This window comes from Rhinatrema bivittatum, chromosome 9 (assembly GCF_901001135.1).
Source record: "Rhinatrema bivittatum chromosome 9, aRhiBiv1.1, whole genome shotgun sequence".
Lineage (NCBI taxonomy): Eukaryota > Metazoa > Chordata > Amphibia > Gymnophiona > Rhinatrematidae > Rhinatrema > Rhinatrema bivittatum.
In genome coordinates, this window is record NC_042623.1 from 179,736,899 (window position 1) to 179,755,973 (window position 19,075).

The window sequence follows — 19,075 nt, forward strand, 5'->3', positions numbered from 1 at the left end:
AGCTTTTCTTCTCTGTCTCCATCTGCTGGAGAACGCTGGGGGCACACTGTCTAATGTTCTACTGCTACAGTAAAAGCTTTTCTTCTCTGTCTCCATCTGCTGGAGAACGCTGGGGGCACACTGTCTAATGTTCTACTGCTACAGTAAAAGCTTTTCTTCTCTGTCTCCATCTGCTGGAGAACACTGGCGGCACACTGTCTAATGTTCTACTGCTACAGTAAAAGCTTTTCTTCTCTTTCTCCATCTGCTGGAGAACGCTGGGGGCACACTGTCTAATGTTCTACTGCTACAGTAAAAGCTTTTCTTCTCTGTCTCCATCTGCTGGTAGTGGAGAAAAACCCATGCATCTGGACTGATCTGGGGTACGATAAAGAAACATGCGCTGTCTGTCTGTCAGCCCACGTCTTATTCCATTGTTCTCTTATTTTTTTGTATCTTCATATTTTATTTAAATTTATTAATCGACTTAAAAAAGCCTAGGTGATGTACAGCATAAAACATACATAAAATAAAAATATACATTACAAACATATATCAATAAATAAGCTTGACCATGGACAGGCAGTAGCCGAATCAGGAAATGCTTACAAGTGCCATGGTTTGGTAAAAAGCCTGCTTAAACAGCCATGTTTTTTAATAAGGATTTGAAAGTTTTTAGGCTGTCTGCTAAACAAGTGTGGAAGAGTGTTCCACAAAATAGGTGCCGCGACAGAAAAAGCACTGTCCCTGGTTGTACACAGCCTGGCACGGGATGGAGAGGGAACATCAAGAACACCTCGTTAGCCACTGATAACATTCTAGTTAATTAAAATACAGCGAAAGGATTAGTCAGGCAATCGGTTTTGTTCTTGTTGATTTTGCCGGCTGTAAGGCTTTCATGAAAAGCCAAAAAATACTCCTAAACTTGTCTGATCAACCATCATACAGAAAACATATTCTCAATAAAGCAATCCTCTCCGTTCTCTGCACTAGTCTAACTTGTAGCAGAATGACAAACGTCCTGCCACTGCCACCATATGACCCGTCACCACTTCCTTGAAAAGACCACATGAGAGTCGCACATACCTGGACCCAAAGAAATTCTCCACTGACCTCTGAGATCCCATGGGGAGGACAGGTAGGCTCTGCATGTGACCTGAAACAAAGAAATGGGGAGCACTTAGCATGGCCGCACTGCCTTCTGTTTGCACAAATGTGTGACTCCCTATTTGTAGGAATGACGCTACTTACTTATGGGGGATTGATATGGTTTAAAATGGTTACTTATGGCTACTTACTTATGGGGGAATGATGCTACGCATTTGTAGGAATGACGCTACTTACTTATGGGGGATTGATATGGTTTAAAATGGTTACTTATGGCTACTTACTTATGGGGGAATGATGCTACGCATTTGTAGGAATGACGCTACTTACTTATGGGGGATTGATATGGTTTAAAATGGTTACTTATGGCTACTTACTTATGGGGGAATGATGCTACGCATTTGTAGGAATGACGCTACTTACTTATGGGGGATTGATATGGTTTAAAATGGTTACTTATGGCTACTTACTTATGGGGGAATGATGCTACGCATTTGTAGGAATGACGCTACTTACTTATGGGGGATTGATATGGTTTAAAATGGTTTGCCTAGTTTTCCAAGTTCTGCCTATTTATTTTATTTTGTAGCATTAGTCTTTTATTTCACTTTTAGCGTAGTAACAGAAGGAGACAGTAAAAGGTTTGCACAAACAATAACAGATAATAATCAATAAAAGTTCATCATACATCAGCAGCAATAATAAAAAACAAATATATAAACACCAACATAAAACAATCAGTACAGAAACAATTCTAATAAAAATATCTAAAAACTGATAAAATGAACAAAATTACAGGGAACAGCCAAAATGAAAAGTAGAATGTAAAACAGGGAACAAAAAATTTCCAACCCGCTCAGCCATTTAATAGATATGGAAAGTTTATACAGCTTTCCTAAATCTCTGCAGCTCTGACATAAAGCGCACCTCACGTGTAGAAGAGTTTGAAAAAGAAGGGGCCAAAATTAAAACATTCCTTTATTCCCCCTAACTTTAGGTCTGTGGGAAAACCAGACTTAGCTGGATAACATATACAGCTAACTCAGCTCCTCCCATTTATGTCCCTGACTTATGTGGCTAAATTTTAGCCAGTTAAAAAGTTATCTGACTAGAATTTAGCTTGATAAGTGTCCAAATCCTCATTTAGTCAGATAACTTCTGCGTTAACTGGCTAAATGCTTCTGAATATTTATTTATTTATTTATTTTTTACTTTTATATACCGATCTTCTTGCATTCAATACAAATCAAACCGGTTTACAGTGAAACAAAAAAGGCTTGCCCTTGAGCAATTACATAGAACAAGAAACATCTAAAAACAACTTTGATTAACATCTCAAAAAACCAACTTTGAGTACCAAGGAATATGCGTTAAATAATAGCGAGAGCAAGATTAGAGTGATAAAGCACTAAGGAAAGAAACTAGGCATTGGATAGTCTAAAACAGTTTGGGTAGGTTGCCAGGGGGGAGAAACGGAATGAATGGAGAGCAACGAGCTTGAAAAGAAGGAGAAGTGAAAAAGGCCGGACCAGCAGGGATCAATGGTCCTTGACGAGGGAAACAGGGTGAGAAAATGAAAAGAAGAGTGGGTCTGAGAGCAAAATATATGGACCTTTGGATATTCTATTCATCAGCTGTTTTGAAATATTTATTCTTTTATTGGTATGGTTTTACTATTATGATTGATGTTTTATATTTCTTGATTTTATTGGGGGTTTTTTTAGTTTAACAATGGTGATTCGGTTTTGCCATTGTTGCACCCCATACAGAGTTTGGCTTCTTGCAGTTTCCAGTTCAGTTTTTGTCTGCATGATTCTATTTATACTTTAGGGTGTCATTACTCTGTATTTGAGGGTCTGTCTGTGTTCTGCATGTGTGATCGAGATGAATTTCTATGTAGCAGCTCAGCTTGTCATGTTTTCATATTAGGAGGTGTATTGCTGTTTTAGGGCCTGGTATAATATTTTAAGTATTACCTTATCATAAGTAGGTGTTACTGTTTCAGTTTTGTCAGTTTTTTTATTTATTTATTTATTTATTGTTTTTGTTATACCGAGTTTCATGATAGGCATCACATCAACCCGGTTTACAAATAACAAGGAGTGTAAAGCATAACGTAACGTAAAAAACAATATTTTCAATAAGAACCTTGAACTTTAAATACAGTGAATCAGAAAAAGGGAGAGGGAAAGTTACAAAAAACAAGGAAAATAAACTTGGGATGGAAGGGGAGAAATTGAACAGCACAATATTTACATTTCAGCCTATTGAAACATTAGAATAGCCTACATTTTTGATACATTATTGATATTGATACATTATTATTATTATTATTATTATTATTGATATTTGATACATTATTGATATTGATACATTAGAATAGCCTACATAGAATAGATACATTTCAGCCTATTGATACATTTTTGTTATGGAAGGTTTATTATATTGTAATTGAATTCAGTTTACTCATGGCTTTCTGAGGGCCAAGTTCACACCCAACATGCATAACAGGCTTAATACCATATTGGCTCCACTTCTCGTTTTTGTAGGGTTTTTTGGTTGGCACCACAGCAATGCATGTAAATATATTACTTATGTACATTTTTGCGTGTCTTTTTTCATGTAAAATTTGTCATTATAAATGCATCATTTTTAATTGTGTGAGGGGAGGACCAGTGAAGGCAGGGCAGAGCTGTAAGGTTTGCCTAGGGCATCTAATACCGTTGCACCGGCCTTGCCTCACCTGCAAGCACCCCACTGGGAGTATGAAGATTCACAAACAGATTGATGTGGATTTATCTGAACACACAGCTACGGGGATACTTGTACACGTACAGACCAGCATGTAATGTCATGAGTGAGAGGAGGTGAACTCTTTATCGGTAATATTCACCTTCTGTGAAGCTCTCTTTCTCCCAGCCACAAGCAGATGATAGGCTAATGGGAGAGGCAGGTGTTTCTGCGCGATCTGAAACACAGTAAGAGTCAGAGAGATAAATGAATATCCAATTAATGAATCCAATCATCATCATCATCTGTTTCACGCTTTTCCAACTAGTGGAGCTCAAAGCAATTTCCAGCAGGTTCAGATTTATATCTGAGTACATACATCTAGTTACACGGGTCTACACTATGTAGAATACACATCGGGGCTCACAGTTAAATAAAAACCACAACAGGCAGAAGCATTGAAAGAACACAATCTAGCATTACAGTGACAAGAAGTACTTTATTCTTATTTAAAAACATTTATATCCTGGCTTTCTCAAAATTCAAGGCAGGTCACAAAAAAACTTTCACAAACCGAATGTGCAGAAAGCATATCAAATGCACAACAAAAATAAACACGAGACTCACTTCACAAACATCATCTTCCTAAACTCCACCTACGTCACCTCTTTTTCAAAGGCTGACGTAAATAACAAAGGTTTCAACTGCTTTTTAAAAGGCTAAGGACGTATTATTGTTCTCAGTTGATCCAATAGTGCATTCCAAAATATTGAACCAACAACTGAGAATGCCTCCCTCACATGTCTCTCAAATGTGCCAAGTGACGAGAAGAAACTCCCAATAACCCATGCTATGCTGAACACAACACTTGGTTAGGTTGGTAAATCTACAGCATTGCACAAACCCATACAGAGGAATTGATACTCAAAAGATTATGAATAGGAAAATTGGTTCTTACCTGCTAATTTTCGTTCCTGTAATACCACAGATCAGTCCAGACTCCTAGGTTTTGCCTTCCTGCCAGCAGATGGAGACAGAGTAAAAATGTTTCATTGACTTTGCATATAACTTAGTGTGCCACCTCCAGTCTCTCAGTATTGACTTGTACCCTAGCCAAGACGATTAAAAATAAACAGTAACAACGAAGACTCCAAAAACCCCTTCAACAAGCAGGGGAAAAAGGTGAAGCCTCAAAGGCGGAAATCCCTTCCAACAGTAATCAAGGAGAACATCATTGAATCCCTCAACAACTCTGCATTATACATTAAATACCAGTATGAGCAGACTCCTCCAAATAATTTTCCTTTTCTGTTCATACCCATATCAGTTCGGTCTGCTGCAATGTAGCCAAGTTTCCCTACATAGGGTGAGACACTCTCACCACTCTCCCCAAAATCCTATGGAATATGGAGCCTGGAAATACAATCGATAATGTCTGGTGAAAGTGTGCAACGATTTCCAAGCAGCCGCTTGACAAATCTCTTGCAGCAACACCTGATGACACTCAGCCCAGAAAACATATTGGACACAAGATACATCTTGAGTGGTGAGCCCTGTTTCCATTTCTGGAGTGAAGACGACCAGGTTTTTAGGAATTTCCTGAACATGGCAGGTTAGCTGCTGGTCTAATGTTTAGTGATAGAGAGTTACACAGGGCTGGGATTTATCCTGAGAATGTTGTCTTTCTAGACCTTGTGAGGCATAGGTCTTCAGGTGTTGGCATGACTAGATGGGCTCGTGGCAATGAGCGCAAACAATGGGAAGGCCTGTAAGAGGAGAGGCACTGCTGAGTTAGAATGGTGCATCTTTTGAGGATCTTAAAGCACTTCCCTGCTTTTTTTTTTTTTTTTTTTTTAACTATTTTAAACAGCACTGAAATAAAATTTCAAATATTTTTCTGGGGTGACCCGTTGTGCCGAAGCCACTGCTGGGAAGGGCTTTCTGAGACCCCCACCCAACAGATCCAGAAATGAGGTCCCAAGGGCCACTAACACCCTGCTTTTCGGGAATCTCTTGATTCCCCCCAGGAGTAAAGTCCTGAATCAGAATCTTCTTTGGTTTTTAGATTGCAGGTTTTGCACCTCTACCATCTGCCAGAGACAGAGAATACTGAAAGGCTGCAGGTGTCAGTAACGCTTTTCCTCCCTGCACTGATCTGGGGTGTGAGCAGGGGCCATGAGCAGGGACAGAGCCAAGGAGACACGCCTGCATTGTTAACCCAAGTCCATCTCATAGCCCGCCCTAGAGACATTTCTGCAAAACGCACCCAGCTAGCGCATGGGTTTACTCAAAGTCGGGATGCATTTTGGGCACGCAACAATAGCGCCTGATGCAGTAAAGAGATTAGCGTGACCAGAACGCGCGCCCTAATAAACGCATATCTGATAACGCACATCGCATGTAAATTCCATTCAGATGAAAACATTGTTACCCTCTAGTTCAGACTCGTAGACAGGGGTACGAGATCCACCTCTTTGTCGCCTATATGGGTTTGTTATATTGTGAAACTAACTGTTACCCTCCGATGCAGGAAAGCACACCCAAAGGCTGGGCGCACAGCACACATGTTTTTTAACTTGGGGAATTTAACTCCAGGAGGTGGGGTAAAGTTAACTCGCAGTCAAGGGCTCATGAGAAACATTAAAAAAATATGGTCTTCTGAGCTGCGATAAATATGTCCTCCTCCTCCTTAGTGTCATCCTGACTCTTGAATTTACAGCTTGCAGTGGAGAAAAATATATGTATATTGATTTGATCAAAAGGACGTGCATCTTTCTTATGACCACATACTTTAGATGCCTGTAGCAATGGGGTGCCTGATATAATATCTTATTTATTTATCTATGTATGTAGTGGATTTTTATATTCTACTTTTCAGCGCTTCAAAGCGGATTACATTCCGGTACTGCAGGTATTTCCCTATCCCCAGAGAGCTTACAATCTAAGGGGGTCATTTATCAAAATGTGATAAGGCGTTTTCGCATGTGAAAAGCCCCATTAACGCATGCGATAGCACCATATCGTATGGTGCGATGCAAATTCCAAAAATAGGAGGAGTTAGGGGCGGAGAGTGGGCTGGGTTAGCCTGTCTGCGAAGCGCTATCGCACAGCTGTAATGCCAATTTTAACAACACCTCTTTGAATTGCGTTAGGCTGTGTGATAGCTACCGTGACCGTGCGGTAAGGGGTTAGGGGCCACTTTGACATTCTACGTGAGACGTACGAACAGAACAGTGGTCTCTTGTGAAGATTTGATGACCTTTGGAGTGAGGAAACTCACTCCAAGATGAGATTTGGGCAATGTTCTCTCAACCTAGCTTGATGGACTCTCTACCTGGGTAACATCTGAAAACTAATAGCGCTCATCACATGCAAATGCACATTGATGAGGCTATCATTTAGTGACCCGGCATTCTGTAAGTAAAATGTTCGGCCAATCCGCACATCTTACGCTGATAAATTAACGCCTGTACACCCTCCCACTTAATACCCTAGCGATATTAAGTTGCAGGAACCAAAAATGTAAAAAAAAAACAAAAACCCAAAGTGCCGACCGGTCTGGTTAGGAGAACGAATGCTCAGTTTTACCAGCGTCCTTTTTCCTAACCGAACGCTATCAGCAGGTTTGGAAAGCATTGATTTCCTGAACCCGCTGACACAGCCACCTCTCCTGGGCCAAGGAGGTGCTAGGGGCGCGCAATCGGTCCCTAGCGCCTCCTTTTAGCGCGACCTCTCATTTAAATCTCGTATCTCGCACCCAGGAGAGGTGGCTGGGTGCACGTTGGGAGAGAGGGCGCTCAGCACGGAGAGAGAGCCTGTTCTCCTGCGACCCTTTCTGGATCGGTCCTGCTTGTATGAGTGGCTGGCTGAGTTCTGCGTATGAAACTTGTAACTGCTGAACTCTGCTGTTTGACAGCGGAAAGCTGCTGAAAACTGGGGCCCTGTAAGCTCTGCAGATGTGCACTGTCACTAATTAGCATTATTGCTTGCTGCACTGCAGGTGCTTAAAACCCAGGCTGCCTGCTGTGGCTTGAGTCTCCAAAACTCTGGGATATTGAATTTGCTTAGTTTTATCAGCCCAGAGTTTCTAGGATTATTGATCTCTTCCTACCTTGTGCTATTTAAAACTTGTAGTATATGTTGGGGTTTGTTTTTTTTCCTATGCTTGTCAAGGTGATTTGAATTCATGCTTTAGAGGTGGTGTTACAGACACAGCTGAATGTGAAGTAACAGAGAGCAAATAAAAGAGACAAATTTTAAGAGCTAAGCTGTGACTGTGTAAGTCATTAAGGGCTGCTTAAAGGGCTGCTTAATGGGCCTAGACCCATTGCACCGTGCTTGGAAAGGGAAACCCCACTGATTTAAAGGGGCCACTCTACCTCCTTGAAGCTGTAGGAATCACTAAGTTTGACTACAAACGTTTGTCCCCCAGCGTCCTGGATTTCACCGGCTGGAGACCCCCCCCTCCCCGATCATCACATTGAATCAGGATTCATGATGCATATCTATCAGTGTAAATCAGGGCTCAGGCTGGTACCTGTTAATAGGACAGATTCTTCCATCTCATCCGATCCGCTTCTCCGTCCCAGGCCTGCAGAGTAGCTGCGCTGGCGCCTGCTTCCAGAGCGAGACCCCTGGTGCTTGATGAATTTTAGTCCTGCATAGGGTCATACAGCAAACCTGAGATGAAGCAGCTTCAAGACAGGACTCTAGCAGACAGCAAAAGAACATAAGAAATTGCCATGCAGGGTCAGACCAAGGGTCCATCAAGCCCAGCATCCTGTTTCCAATAGTGGCCAATCCAGGCCATAAGAACCTGGCAATTACCCAAACACTAAGAAGATCCCATGCTACTGATGCAATTAATAGCAGTGGCTATTCCCTAAGTAAATTTGATTAATAGACGTTAATGGACTTCTCCTCCAAGAACTTATCCAAACCTTTTTTGAACCCAGCTACACTAACTGCACTAACCACATCCTCTGGCAACAAATTCCAGAGCTTTATTGTGCGTTGAGTGAAAAAGAATTTTCCCTGATTAGTCTTAAATGTGCCCCATGCTAACTTCATGGAGTGCCCCCCAGTCCTTCTATTATTCGAAAGTGTAAATAACCGAGTCACATCTACGCGTTCAAGACCTCTCCTGATCTTAAACACCTCTATCATATCCCCCTTCAGCCGTCTCTTCTCCAAGCTGAACAGCCCTAACCTCTTCTGCCTTTCCTCATAGGGGAGCTGTTCCATCCCCTTTATCATTTTGGTCGCCCTTCTCTGTACCTTCTCCATCGCAACTATATCTTTTTTGAGATACGATGACCAGAATTGTACACGGTGCGGTCTCACCATGGAGCGATACAGAGGCATTATGACATTTTCCGTTTTATTCACCATTCCCTTTCTAATAATTCCTAACATTCTGTTTGCTTTTTTGACTGCTGCAGCACACTGAACCAACGACTTCAATGTGTTATCCACTATTAGGGATGTGAATCATTTTTTGACGATTTAAAACAATCGTCAGATACATTTTAAATCGTCAAAAATCGTTAGAGCCGCAATACAATAACAATTCCCCCGATTTATTGTCAAAAAATCGTAAATCGGGGGAGGGCGGGAAAACCGGCACCCTAAAACCCACCCCGACCCTTTAAAATAAATCCCCCACCCTCCCAAAGCCCCCCAAAATGTTTTAAATTACCTGGGGTCCAGTAGGGGGGTCCCGGCGCGATCTCCCGCTCTCGGGCCACGGCTGCGTTAAACGAAATGGCGCCGGTGGCCCTTTGCCCTTACCATATGACAGGGCAAAGGTAGCGCCGGCGCCATTTTGGTTCCTGTCACCTGACGTCACGAGTGCAGGAGATCGCTCCCAGACCCCCGCTGGACCCCAGGGACTTTTGGCCAGCTTGGGGGGGCCTCCTGACCCCCACAAGACTTGCCAAAAGTCCAGCGGAGGTCCGGGAGCGACCTCCTGCACGCGGGCCGTATTTCCAATATTCGAAATGGCGCCGGCGCTACTTTTGCCCTCACTATGTCGACATAGTGAGGGAAAAAGTAGCGCCGGCGCCATTTCGAATATTGGCAATACGGCCCGCGTGCAGGAGGTCGCTCCCGGACCCCCGCTGGACTTTTGGCAAGTCTTGTGGGGGTCAGGAGGCCCCCCCCCAAGCTGGCCAAAAGTCCCTGGGAGTCCAGCGGGGGTCCAGGAGCGATCTCCTGCACTCGTGACGTCGGGTCCCCATATAGTTTAGTATCCCCACAGTCCCTCTTCCCTTCTCATATCTATCCACAAAGCCCTGCCTTATTCTAAATAACTTCCAATACTAGTGCAGCTGTTACTCACAGATGCAGCCTTCTAGGTCCCCGTGGCTCTCTACAGTCACGGGGCTTAAGCAGTTGGTACCCCACACCCTGCTGCCCCAACCTAAGTTTAAACTTTATTTATATAATTGCAAATATAACAATTGTCAATAATCATCATCATATCATGCTTCCATTGTTGTCGATGGAAAGGAAATTCTACAAGGGATGATGACCTGAGGCTCCTCGGGGAAAGGCTCCAGAGTAAGTAAAGCCAGGCCGCCTCAGATTCCGCAAGGTGTCCAGTCTTTGGCCCTAAAGACAGAGTCTTGCTCAGGTCCCCTGAGGGTCTTACCTGCATTGCGGATGCCTGGGGTCTCTCGCAGTGGTTCCTGTGTCACAAAGTCAATGGGCTCTAGGTATGTGTAAGTGGACACCACGCCACAGCCTTTGCTGCACTGAATTGCCTTCAGACGGAATCTACGCGAGGAACCTAAAGCCACAAGATAGCACAAGCCGGAAGAAGATGTCACTTTAACCATGTCAGCCATGCATCTCAGGTCATACATCTGCATGGTTATAACTGCACAATGGGCAGAGGGATGCATACAGCTGACTGACACCCTAGGCACAGTGCTGAGAGCTCCTATGCTCTCTGGCATAAGAGACACCCTGCCAGGAGGCGGGAGCATCTCACACTCTCTCACACACCAAAATCATCTAGCTGAGAGCTCCTCATGCTTTCTCTCTCTCATATCAGTAACAGCATACCAAGAGCTCCTCACTCTGTCTCACATCAGATACACCATGCCAGGTGCTCCTCACACTCACCTTTACCAGAGACACTGTGTCAGGAACCCCTTACGCTCTCTCACACCAGAGACATCCTGCTGGGAGCTCCTCATGCTTTCTCTCTCATATCAGTAACAGCATACCAAGAACTCCTCACTCTGTCTCACATCAGATACACCATGCCAAGTGCTCCTCACGCTTTCCAGTACCAGAGACACTGTGCTAGCAGCTCCTCATGCTCTCCTGTACCAGAGACACTGTTCCAGGAACCCCTTACGCACTCTCACACCAGAGACATCCTGCTAGGAGCTCCTCATGCTTTCTCTCTCTCTCATATCAGAGACTGAGTGCCAGAAGCATCTCACACCCTCTCACATCAGAGATACTGTGCCAGAAGCATCTCACACTCTCTCACATCAGAAACACTGTGCTAGGAACTCCTCACACTCTCTTGCACCAGACATATCCTGCTGGGATCTCCTCACACTTTCTCTCTCTCATAACAGAGATAGCATGCCAGGATCTCTTTCACACCAGAGATACTGTGCCAGGAGCTTCCCATACCCTCTCGCATCAGAGGCACTATGCCAGGAGCTCCTCATGTTCTTCTGTACCAGAGACACTGTGCCAGGAGCCCCTCATGCTCTCTCATGCCAGAGACATCCTGCTGAAAGCTTCTCACCCTCTCATACCAGAGGCAGCATTCCATGAGCTCCTCATACTCTCGCACCAGGAGCACTATGCCAGGAGCTCTTCACACACTTTCTCATCAGAGACAGTGTGCCAGGAGCTCTTCACATTCTCTCACACACTAGAGACATCCTGCTGGGAGCTCCTCATGCTTTCTCTCTCTCATACCAGAGACAGTGTGCCAGAAGCTCTTCACATTCTCACACCAGAGACACTGTGCCAGAAGCTCCTCATGCTCTCTCACAGAAGAGACAATGTGCCAGGAACTCCTCACACTCTCTTGCATCAGAGGCACTGTGCCAAGTAAGCTGCTCATGCTCTCTCAATCTAGAGACATGATGTCAGAAGCTCCTCGTGCACTTGAAGCAGAGATGCTGTGCCAGGAGTTCCTCACACTCTCGCATTAGAGACACTATACTGTGAATTCATGCTCTCTTGCACCAGAGACACGGCACCAGGAGTTCCTCATGCTCTTTCGCACCAGGGACACTGTGCTAGGTATGCCGCTTAAGCTCTCATACTACAGATGTGATGACAGAAGCTCCAGAGATGCTGTGCCATATTGGGATCTCCTCACACTTTTTCTCCCCAGAGTTATTGTGCCAGAGGCACCGCTTGTGCATCCTCTCTCATACTAGAGACATGATATCAGATGCTCCTGGCATACCCTGTCTCACATCAGAGATACCGTGCTGGCAGAACCTCATGTTCTTTTGCCAGGTACTCCTCATGCTTTCTCAGACCAGAGATCTGGTGCCAAGAGTTCCTCATGCACTCGTACCAGCAACCTTGCTCTCGTTTGCAACTGTCAACCATTTGCACCCAAGCCTACAAAAGAGCAGTACTGCATGCCGGCTCACCACGCTCCAGCTCAGATTCTCGCTCTGCCAGCATCTCGTTGTCCCGGATAACAGATCTGGCCATCAGATGGTGCAGGAGTTTGTCTCTGTGCTGGTCCTCTTCCTCCTCCTCCTTCGTCTCTTTGGCATGGAATAAAGACTCTAGACTGACCATCACCTCCCAGGCCACGGGTTTGCCAGCACTGAGACCCTGGATTACCACTCGGCACTGCAGCACTGGCCTGGAGGTGCATTCAGACTCACTTGTGTCCTCTGCTGCCAGGGAGGGTGCAAAGAGACACTGAGGATCAAGCAGCGTGTCCCAGTCCAGCTGGGAAGGGGAGAGTAAGTTACCTAAGAAACAGAAAACACTGTGCAGTGACTGAGGAAGCAGAGTCCATTCACCTCTTCCCTGGTACTGGACTATGATGACCCCCACCACCACCCGGTACTGGACAGTGGAGGAGCAGAATCCCTCCCACCCCCATTATTGTGCAATGATGAAGAAGGTAAAGTCCTCTCACTAGTGATGGAGGAAGCAGAGACCCTTCCCCTTTTCCCCCCTCCCCAGTATCAAGCAGTGATAGAAAAGCAGACACTCCCAACCCCCATAACCTGAAAGATTTGTAGCAATACAAAAGGAAAACTGGTTCTTACCTGATAATTTTCATTCCTGAATACCACAGATCAGTCCAGACTCTTGGTTTTTGCCTCCTTACCAGCAGATGGAGACAGAGAAAAGTTTCACTGACCGCCATATAACCTGGTGTGCCACCTGCAGTCTCTCAGTATTGACCTGTACACAAGCCAAGATGATAATCATTGAACCAAACACTAATAATCAAGTCTCAACTCCCACAACTAGCAGGAGAAAGGTGAAGCTACAAACAAAATGGAAACTTGTTTCCAGAAAGCAAAGTAAAAACAGCATTGAACCCAACAACAACTCTGCAATATATACAAACTATCATACGAGTGGTGGACTCTCCCCCTCCCAATGGGAGGGTTTCTGGACTGATCTGTGGTATTCCAGGAACAAAACTTAGCAGGTAAGAACCAATTTTCTTTTCCTGTTCATACCCCAGATCGTTCCAGACTCCTGGGATGTACCTAAGCTCCCCTAATTAGGGTGGGACCTAAAGAGTCCCACTTGTAAAACACTCTCTCCAAGGCATATGGAATCCAGAGCTCTGACCTCCCCTTCTTTGGACCATTACACATCCCATAGAGGTGATCCATCATCTGGAAATCATTAGTAACCTTAAGATACCTTAACAATGCTTGCCTCACATCCAAGACATGAAGCTTCTTAGCGTGAGGTGCAAACAAACCCCAAAATCCAGAAGTTCCACAGTCTAACTAAGATGGAACGATGAAATATCTTTGGGCGGAAAAGAAGGTACTGAATGTAACGATACCCCAGACTCCAAAATGTGAAGAAAAAGATCTCAACAACGCCTGAAGCCTAAACACTAGATTAAGATTCTAAGGAGGATAGAGCTCCCTCACCGGAGGGTGCAAATTCTTTGCACCTCAAAGAAAATGCATCACATCCGGAAGCATGGACAGAAGATATCTCTGCACCTTACTCCGAAGATATCCTAAGGCTGCTATCTGTTTTCTTAGAGATTTGGCTAGACCCTTAATCAAACCCTCTTGCAGAAAGACCAAAATATGCAACACCGAGCCTCCATAGGCTGTACCCCATTAATGGTACACCAGAAAGCAAAGACCCTCCAAATCCTCACATACACCAAAGATGTGACAGGTCGCCTGGCTTGCAACAAAGTGATAACCTCTGGAATATCACCTCTGTCTCAGATATTTCTTCTTAAAAACCAAGCTGTGAGACACAAGTGAGCTGCTGGATCTGAAAATACTGGGCCCTGGCAAAGAAGATTAGCCATAATAGACAGATGGCCTGAGCCTCAGCAGCCTGTCTATGGCCATATTGACCAGATCTATGAACCAAGACCAACTTGGCCAATCTGGAGCTGCCAGAATCACATTGTTCAGATGCTTCTCTATCCACCATAACACTTTGCCCATCAATGGGCATGGATGAAAAAACAAAGACAAATGCCTTGAAGCCTTGGTAGATCTTCTGCCCCATGCTCTCTCTACTGGCACTTTGGTGTTTTGTCTGGGCGCCATTTAGATTATGTGGGGGGGAACCCCCCCCCACCTGTTGCAAAATAAATATTGCTATCTCTGACAGTGCCCATTCTTCAGGACCTAGCTTTCTCCAGCTGAGAAAATCTGCTCACACATTGTCCACCCCAGCTTTGAGAGACACTGCCAGTCATGCCAAGTGCTTTTACTGCTCATAGAATAAACTTGTGGACCTCCTGGACCACTGCCTGGCTCTTGGTTTCTCCCTGCCAGTTGATGTAGGACACCACTGTTGCATTCTCTGACAAAACCCAAACAGAATAGTTGCATAATCATGACAGAAGGGCCAGAAACTCGACATGCACCGCTCTTGTCTCTAACTGACTGATAGACTATGAGGCTTCCTGTTTTGAATAGCATGAATAAGCCACCAAGAAAAGACTGTCTGTGCCTTCTCCTTCGAGCAGGAGGAGATAAAATTCTTCCGATAACAGATCCCATCGGGAGAGAAGAGCTCTCTGAAAAGGCTGCATATGTGCAAACACCCAAGGCACCAACTGCACCAGTGATGTCATAGAGCCCAGTACTTGCAAATAGTCCCAGACTCTGAGCATCGAATGCCTTAACAGGCAACGAATATGAACCTACAACCTCAACAACTTCTGATCCATGAGAAACACTGTTCCTTCCCAGGATATGAGAAGGAATGAGATGGCTCTTTGCCAGATTTACTACTCAACCGAGACATCTTAGATGTCGCAGTACCCATTGTACCAACTGCCAACAGAGTTCTTTAACTTCACTCAAATGAGTCAGTTGTCCAGATAGGGAAACACTAACACGCCATCTTGACTGAGGCCCGCCACTACCACCTCCATCACTTTGATGAATCTACTTGGAGCTGTTGCCCATTTGAAAGAAAGGGCCCAAAACTGAAAATGTTATGAACCACAGAAAACACTGGTGCATCAGCCCAATGGGTATGTGCAGACATGGCTCTGATAAATCCAATGATGCCAAGTACTCTCCCTTGTGTGCCACCACTATGCTAGATCTCCTGGGAGAAACTGGAAACTGCTTTTCTTAATCCAAAATCATTTTTTACTCTTGTTTTTTTATCTCTGTACTCCAGACTACAGGTTTTACTCCACTACCTACTGCTGGAGTCAGAGAAATTCTGGGAGACTGCAGCTGGCACACCAGGTTATATGGCAGTATCAGTGAAACTTTTCTCTGTCTCCATCTGCTGGTAAGGAGGCAAAACCCAGGAGTCTGGACTGATCTGAGGTATGAACAAGAACAGAAGATTAGATACGTCATTAGGTAAGAAAGAACACTGGGTATATAATGCTTAGCACAAGACCTGCAGAGAATACAGGCAGAAGACTACAGCCATCCTTAGCTAAGAACGCTGGGCGTATAATGCTTTGCAGAACTCCTGCAGAGAAAACAGGCAGTAGCCTACAGTGTCCTTAGCTAAGAACGCTGGGCATATAATGCTTAGCACAAGACCTGCAGAGAATACAGGCAGAAGACTACAGCCATCCTTAGCTAAGAACGCTGGGCGTATAATGCTTAGCACAAGACCTGCAGAGAATACAGGCAGAAGCAACAGCCATCCTTAGCTAAGAACGCTGGGTATATAATGCTTAGCACAAGACCTGCAGAGAATACAGGCAGAAGACTACAGCCATCCTTAGCTAAGAACGCTGGGCATATAATGCTTAGCACAAGACCTGCAGAGAATACAGGCAGAAGACTACAGCCATCCTTAGCTAAGAACACTGGGTATATAATGCTTAGCACAAGACCTGCAGAGAATACAGGCAGAAGACTACAGCCATCCTTAGCTAAGAACACTGGGCATATAATGCTTAGCACAAGACCTGCAGAGAATACAGGCAGAAGACTACAGCCATCCTTAGCTAAGAACACTGGGCATATAATGCTTAGCACAAGACCTGCAGAGAACACAGGCAGAAGACTACAGCCATCCTTAGCTAAGAACACTGGGCATATAATGCTTAGCACAAGTCCTGCAGAGAATACAGGCAGAAGACTACAGCCATCCTTAGCTAAGAGTGCTGGGCATATAATGCTTAGCACAAGACCTGCAGAGAATACAGGCAGAAGACTACAGCCATCCTTAGCTAAGAACACTGGGCATATAATGCTTAGCACAAGACCTGCAGAGAATACAGGCAGAAGACTACAGCCATCCTTAGCTAAAAACACTGGGTATATAATGCTTAGCACAAGACCTGCAGAGAATACAGGCAGAAGACTACAGCCATCCTTAGCTAAGAACACTGGGTATATAATGCTTAGCACAAGACCTGCAGAGAATACAGGCAGAAGACTACAGCCATCCTTAGCTAAGAACACTGGGCATATAATGCTTAGCACAACACCTGCAGAGAATACAGGCAGAAGACAGGATTGACAAACTGAAGAGTAGTAAATCACCTGGACCGGATGGTATACACCCCAGAGTTCTGAAGGAACTAAAAAATGAAATTTCAGACCTATTAGTAAAAATTTGTAACTTATCATTAAAATCATCCATTGTACCTGAAGACTGGAGGATAGCAAATGTAACCCCAATATTTAAAAAGGGCTCCAGGGGTGATCCGGGAAACTACAGACCGGTTAGCCTGACTTCAGTGCCAGGAAAAATAGTGGAAAGTGTTCAAAACATCAAAATCACAGAACATATAGAAAGACATGGTTTAATGGAACAAAGTCAGCATGGCTTTACCCAGGGCAAGTCTTGCCTCACAAATCTGCTTCACTTTTTTGAAGGAGTTAATAAACATGTGGATAAAGGTGAACCGGTAGATATAGTATACTTGGATTTTCAGAAGGCGTTTGACAAAGTTCCTCATGAGAGGCTTCTAGGAAAAGTAAAAAGTCATGGGATAGGTGGCGATGTCCTTTCGTGGATTGCAAACTGGCTAAAAGACAGGAAACAGAGAGTAGGATTAAATGGGCAATTTTCTCAGTGGAAGGGAGTGGACAGTGGAGTGCCTCAGGGATCTGTATTGGGACCCTTACTGTTCAATATATTTATAAATGATCTGGAAAGAAATACGACGAGTGAGATAATCAAATTTGCAGATGACACAAAATTGTTCAGAGTAGTTAAATTACAAGCAGATTGTGATAAATTGCAGGAAGACCTTGTGAGACTGGAAAATTGGGCATCCAAATGGCAGATGAAATTTAATGTGGATAAGTGCAAGGTGATGCATATAGGGAAAAATAACCCATGCTATAATTACACGATGTTGGGTTCCATATTAGGTGCTACAACCCAAGAAAGAGATCTAGGTGTCATAGTGGATAACACATTGAAATCGTCGGTTCAGTGTGCTGCGGCAGTCAAAAAAGCAAACAGAATGTTGGGAATTATTAGAAAAGGAATGATGAATAAAACGGAAAATGTCATAATGCCTCTGTATCGCTCCATGGTGAGACCGCACCTTGAATACTGTGTACAATTCTGGTCGCCGCATCTCAAAAAAGATATAATTGCGATGGAGAAGGTACAGAGAAGGGCTACCAAAATGATAAGGGGAATGGAACAACTCCCCTATGAGGAAAGACTAAAGAGGTTAGGGCTTTTCAGCTTGGAGAAGAGACGACTGAGGGGGGATATGATAGAGGTGTTTAAAATCATGAGAGGTCTAGAACGGGTAGATGTGAATCGGTTATTTACTCTTTCGGATAGTAGAAAGACTAGGGGACACTCCATGAATTTAGCATGGGGCACATTTAAAACTAATCGGAGAAAGTTCTTTTTTACTCAACGCACAATTAAACTCTGGAATTTGTTGCCAGAGAATGTGGTTCGTGCAGTTAGTATAGCTGTGTTTAAAAAAGGATTGGATAAGTTCTTGGAGGAGAAGTCCATTACCTGCTATTAAGTTCACTTAGAGAATAGCCACTGCCATTAGCAATGGTTACATGGAATAGACTTAGTTTTTGGGTACTTGCCAGGTTCTTATGGCCTGGATTGGCCACTGTTGGAAACAGGATGCTGGGCTTGATGGACCCTTGGTCTGACCCAGTATGGCATTTTCTTATGTTCTTATGTTCTTATGGGATGGCCTTGCAGTTACATTAGAAAGGATAAACAACATGACAGCTTATGAACCTGACTGGCCTCTGAAGATAAGGAAGTGATATACGTGCAGAAACCTTTGTTCTAGGAGCTGGTGAGAGGCTAACAGATCCGGAAAGAGAAAGAGCTGACCACACGATTCAAGCTTTCTCAGGGACTTGTTTCTCCCAAATGTTGTCTGAAGTCCTCACAATAGCTGCAATGTAATCCGCTTTGAAGTGCCTGGAAAGTGGACTATAAATTCAGCCAAAAAATGTAAATAAATAATAAACATTATATAAGGCCATTCGATAGGATTGGAAAAAAGAAAGAAAACTCCAATCAGGGAAGAGAAGGTAAAGGATGCATTAATAAAACAAACCAATCAGCAATGCAAGAAGAGCTACATAAACCTTTCTGTGTAATA

At 44.1% G+C, this 19,075-nt stretch overlaps 1 protein-coding gene across 1 annotated transcript in view; it reads right to left on the minus strand.

Annotated features, from left to right (window-relative positions):
* The window catches only part of VWA5B2 (von Willebrand factor A domain containing 5B2), a 453,973-nt gene that overhangs the window by 24,276 nt on the left and 410,622 nt on the right, over nucleotides 1-19,075 (minus strand). The window contains exons 53-57 of the mRNA XM_029617330.1: nucleotides 12,456-12,788; nucleotides 10,469-10,606; nucleotides 8,354-8,473; nucleotides 3,980-4,054; nucleotides 1,066-1,135 (exon numbers count right to left, since the gene is read on the minus strand). Of these exons, the coding sequence (XP_029473190.1) occupies nucleotides 1,066-1,135; nucleotides 3,980-4,054; nucleotides 8,354-8,473; nucleotides 10,469-10,606; nucleotides 12,456-12,788 (736 nt within the window). The remainder of the gene's footprint in view (nucleotides 1-1,065; nucleotides 1,136-3,979; nucleotides 4,055-8,353; nucleotides 8,474-10,468; nucleotides 10,607-12,455; nucleotides 12,789-19,075) is intronic.